The sequence below is a fragment of the Oreochromis niloticus genome, linkage group LG4 (genome assembly GCF_001858045.2).
Source record: "Oreochromis niloticus isolate F11D_XX linkage group LG4, O_niloticus_UMD_NMBU, whole genome shotgun sequence".
Lineage (NCBI taxonomy): Eukaryota > Metazoa > Chordata > Actinopteri > Cichliformes > Cichlidae > Oreochromis > Oreochromis niloticus.
The window spans coordinates 30,277,862-30,282,819 of NC_031969.2; the positions used below are offsets into that span (position 1 = coordinate 30,277,862).

The 4,958-nt window shown below is 39.1% G+C and overlaps 1 protein-coding gene across 1 annotated transcript in view; it reads left to right on the plus strand.

The window, feature by feature from the left end:
* Window positions 1–4,388: 4,388 nt before the first annotated feature.
* The window catches only part of LOC100709413 (amine sulfotransferase), a 6,475-nt gene continuing 5,905 nt past the window's right edge, over window positions 4,389–4,958 (plus strand). Inside the window, exons 1-2 of the mRNA XM_025906659.1 lie at window positions 4,389–4,537; window positions 4,628–4,827. Of these exons, the coding sequence (XP_025762444.1) occupies window positions 4,396–4,537; window positions 4,628–4,827 (342 nt within the window). The 5' untranslated portion in view covers window positions 4,389–4,395. The remainder of the gene's footprint in view (window positions 4,538–4,627; window positions 4,828–4,958) is intronic.

Sequence of the window (4,958 nt, forward strand, 5' to 3'; positions counted from 1 at the left end):
GGGTGGGGATCTGACAGCCCTGCTGGGTACTTAATTTTTTGCACCGTTGCAGGAACGGATCCTGTTGATAGGTCTGCAGGACTCAAACTAGTGCAAGTCAAAGGGAATTTATTTACAGCAACACCAGATGAACTATATGTACACTGAAAAAGGGAAGGGGGGCTTCAGCAAGCCCAGGGAAAGGTCTGGGGCAGGGTAACACGTCCACACTCCTCTTCACACTGACAGTGACTCACAAGCACTCAATCCAATCCACGCTGAAACTCACTCACGCTCATCCAAACATGGTCCACAGAAGCTTCTCCAGGTTTGCTCAACATATTAGTGATGTGTCGGTCGCGAACGAGACGGTTCTTAGAGCCGGATCTTTGAAGTGAACGACGCGAGCCGGTTCCTTATTGGGAGCTGTGGGTTTTTCACCCTCTCTCTCGCCCTTTCTTTCCGCTTCACTCCGCATGCGAGCCTTGTGCTTTGCGCTGGGAAGAGGGGGGAGGGGCGGTAGTTACACTCACAGTAGCACATGAACAGAGCGGGAGGGAAAGAGAGAGAAAGAGAGCCAGGGACAACAACGTCACATTAGAAAGGTATAGTAATCATCCACAACTATTTTCAGTTGCGGATGATAAAGGATTCAGAAAGTTTATTCATGCAGGCCCATATGACAGAGAATATGCATCTTCTTTTTGTTGTCATACTGTAATTTATATTTAATTGTGTTGTGGTTTGCAGTGTTTTTGCTGTTTCATTTTAAATTTGTTTAAAAACCGGAAAATTTAAATAGTTAAAAGTTGAAATGTAAATAGTTGGTTTTTGTATTATATGATTTATTTATTACATTTTATGTGGAGTGAATAAATAAAAGTTTATTTACGGTGGCCGCTAGAGACAAAGCACATACAAAACACAACAGAAGTGCCCCTGGATGCTAGGCGCAGTGTTGAGCTTTTGTTACCTAGTGGCTACACAAGCCAGGAAGTACTGACGACCGGATTTGGTGTGTGGTAGTAACAGGTAAATTAACATTTTTTTTGCATTATTTGAATATATGAGTGCTTGTGTATAAATACACAATCAATACACATGTTTTCAATTTTGTAATTTCATTGATCTAGTTAGCTCTGTTTTGGAAGTTCAGTTAATGCTAGAAATGTGCTTTGGAATTTGTACATACTTTGTCTCTAGGGGCCACCACATATATTTATATATAAACATATATAAATAAAACCATGTTTTGTTTTACATTAGTAATTCCTTTTGTGCATAATTTTATATTGTTGTTAATAATAAATTAATTAAAGCAACAAAACAACCTGAAGAGTCCGTTGGGAGCCAAAAGAGCTGGCTCTTTTTAGCGAGCCGAGCTGAAAGAGCCGGTTCTCTTATTTAAAAAAAAAAAAAAAAAAAAGCCGGAAATCCCATCACTACAAAATATTCCAGAAAAAAAATGCTGGCACCATGAACATGTGGACTGATCCGTGCGAGGGAGGAGGACAGTAGTGACCTGGCATTTTCAAAACACATCTTTCATCCTTCTGCACTTAGAAGCAAAATTTCCAGCTTACTTAGTTTTTCTAAGTTAAGGCAACTCAAATAAATTGAGTTCTAATAACAAATTGAGGCCCTAACTGAGTAATCACAGGAGATGACCAGCAGGTGACTGATGAGAACCAGTTGTGGAGATCGGGGTGGGACAAAGAGTCAGGTGTCACTCTGGCGGGGAGCAATGAAGAGGGGGAGAGAAGGCCCAAAACAAACAGATACCAGGGAGGCCTAGGGAACTATAACAGGATCCATTGGTTGGAGTGCAGCAGGCAAACTGAGAACACCTGAGCTGGACCTTTACCCCTATATAAAGGAGTGGGTGTTGCACAGCAGGAGGGAATGGGTTTACCTCACCTTCCAGCTTTGGCATGCTTGTCCTCTATGGTCAGATTTATTTGTCTTTGCTTTGCTTTGCTTAATTTAACACTCAACATTGTCACTCATTCACACTGACATGACCAGACTGTTGTTAGATGTTTTGTAGTTGTTGTTTTCTTTAAAATAAACATTTGTAAACGATTGTTTGGTGTCCTTCCCCATTTTTGTCATATGAGCCAGGTTGTGACATTTATTCAATGTCTGCATGGCTGCCTTCCAGACTGGGCAGAGATGCATTCTCTTTCCATCAAAGAACTCAGCAGATTTAAAACAGTTTCTTGAGCTAGGTCAAATCTTCCCCACTCCCTCTGCTATCAGTGTACCATATTTAATTCCAAATAATTAATGAAGTAATTATAAAGTAGAATGCAGTAATCTAGAGGTGGCTCTACAAGTAGGCTGAGTGTAAAGTCTCCCAGTTCATCAGGGCCAGAGATTGGAGATCAGTGACTCTCTGAACAAAGGTCTAACAATATCAGAGAGAAAACAGCACTTTGGATTCTCCATGTTATCTTTTCAGCAAATGATGCTGTGGGAATGTTGTGGAAGATTGTGGAGGCTCAAAGCATGGACATGTCAATAATAAGAGGTGTACAGTACATTCACTCTATTGGTCTCTATTCACTCAGAGTTATTAAATTGTGTTTAACATGGTTAAAACTGTTCAATTTTTTGCAAAAAGAGTGATTTATTAAAAAAGCTTAGGACACTGAGAATTTGGTTCAGAGAATGGGAGTAAGTGTTTTACTATTTCAGATAAACTGTAGAGGCGTGGCTAAGGAGGATTTGGATTAAATTATTTCAGTAATTCATATTAATTGCAATTTAATGTAAATTACAATTAGCACTAAAACTATTCCTATTATGAGTGTTTATTTAATAGCATTTATAGGAGAAGAGTTTGGAGCGGGTGAATTGCTTGAAAGTGTGAGTGCAGTGCCTTTGCCACAGTGTCAGTGTCCAACTTCTTAGTGGATACCTCAAAATATAAGTAACGTTTCCTGGTGGGGGAAATGTTTTGTCACTCATCCAAGTGATTTTTCAGTCTAAGCTGACTGCAAGTTTCCACTTGTTGAACAGTACATTTGCATAATGACTGAAGTTTCAATCATTATGCAAATTTGAAAATGCTATGTCCAGATGAAGAGAATCAACTTTGTAGGGATCATTTTAGGGATGCATCAAGACTTAATTTTTTTTATGTCATGTGTAATTTCCATTGCAAATATTAATCACAGTTAAATTAAGAGGGGATGGCAGTAAAAACTCCAGAGCTGTGATGTCATTAAGTTCAGTGCTGTAGAACGATCGCGCTGCATTCTCAGGAGGTCTGGACTCCCGTGTAAACTTATAAAGCCTGGACTAGTGAAAACACGAGGACTGGTGTACTTGAGTATTTAGAAATGGCCTAACAGTCTGCAGTCTATGAACTAACGTCAGCTAACGCCAGCTAACAATGTTAGCTTGGTGGCAAGTAGCATTCAGTAATAGTAATAAAAATCACACAGCAATAATACATGGAAGATACTGAGGTTTCGCCAATCCCATTCTTTTTATGAAGTGCTGTTGGGATTTCCAAGTAAGAAAACCATTCCTGCCCGTTCACTGCTGGCCCCGTTGTTCTGGCTCTGGGTCCATTGTGTAACTGACGCCACCAACATTGATAGGATGCTTATATTAGAGCCTCTTATTGCACGTTTTCTCTGGATTTCCAGCAATCAAGATCAGAGAAACTGTATTAATCCCAGATGGGAATGGAGTTAAAAAAATAAATAAACAAACAAAAAAATAGAGCATACTTGAACCCGAGCTAGCCGCTCTCAGCCATTCAATATATGATTACATGCTCATCCAAGTGATTTAAACCTGCGTTTAAATGACCAAAATTGGAGAAGGCTTAGAGAGGGGATAGCCGGAAATTGGAAATGACCGCCGTGTATTCTGATGACCACCTATTTAAATGTTTCAGTTTCAGTTTTATTTGTCATATGCAAGTTAGCACAGGGTCAACATTGCAATGAAATGTATTTGACGAGCAGCAGACAGTAACTCAGCAGTATAGTAAGTAAAAAAAAAAAAAAAAAAAAAAATAGTAAGAGCAAAATGTTTATAAAATATAGTAAAAAGAGAAAAGTTAACAGTATATATGTGTATGTGTATATGTGTATGTATGTATATATGTGTGTATATATATGTACACACACATATATGTACACACTTGGTAAATGGTAACTGTAATGGAATACAGTTACTCATATTTTGTATTTCAAATACGTTACGCCGGTACATGTATTCCGTTACTCCCCAAAACTTCTCACCCAGCATCAACTTGCCATGGGAAAGGTTATCAGGGGACAAAAAGGCCCCCAACAATGTAGCCCCGGGGATCCCTGGGACAGACAAACCTCTCCACCATGTGACTCACAGATTTTTCGTTTCTATTTATCTTTTTTATCTGTCTTATGTAGAACTAGTATGGAGCAGATCAGGGACCGTGTTTTCAAGCATAAAAACTACAACTTTCTGGTCGGTCATACAACTCCAGAGTACATAGACTCTCTTGAGAGTTTTGAAATAAAAGACAGTGATGTCTTCGTTGTGACTTATCCAAAGTCAGGTTGGTGAAAAATTTCATATATTATTTATATTTGTTGTTTTGTGCTGGCCAGACTGATCCACTGATGATCTCTGTTTTTCCCCACATCAGGTACTGTATGGGCTCAGCAGATCATCATTTCCATCCACGAACTGCATGGGAATCAGAATAAATATTCAACCAACATAGAGAGGATGCCGTGGCTGGAGTACAAGACAGCTGAATACACTCTTCTTCCCTCTCCACGACTCTTCGCCTCGCATCTCCCTGAACATATCATGCCTCCAGGAGTGAAGGAGAAGAAGGCAAAAGTCAGTACTTTATAGAAGCTCAATTCTTCTTGAAGAAAGAGGCACTCTTAAAGTTTGAGAAAGTGAAAATTATTTTATTACTTATTTTTGCAAAAATAGAGCAAATTAAATTTGTACTTTCTAAGATTAAT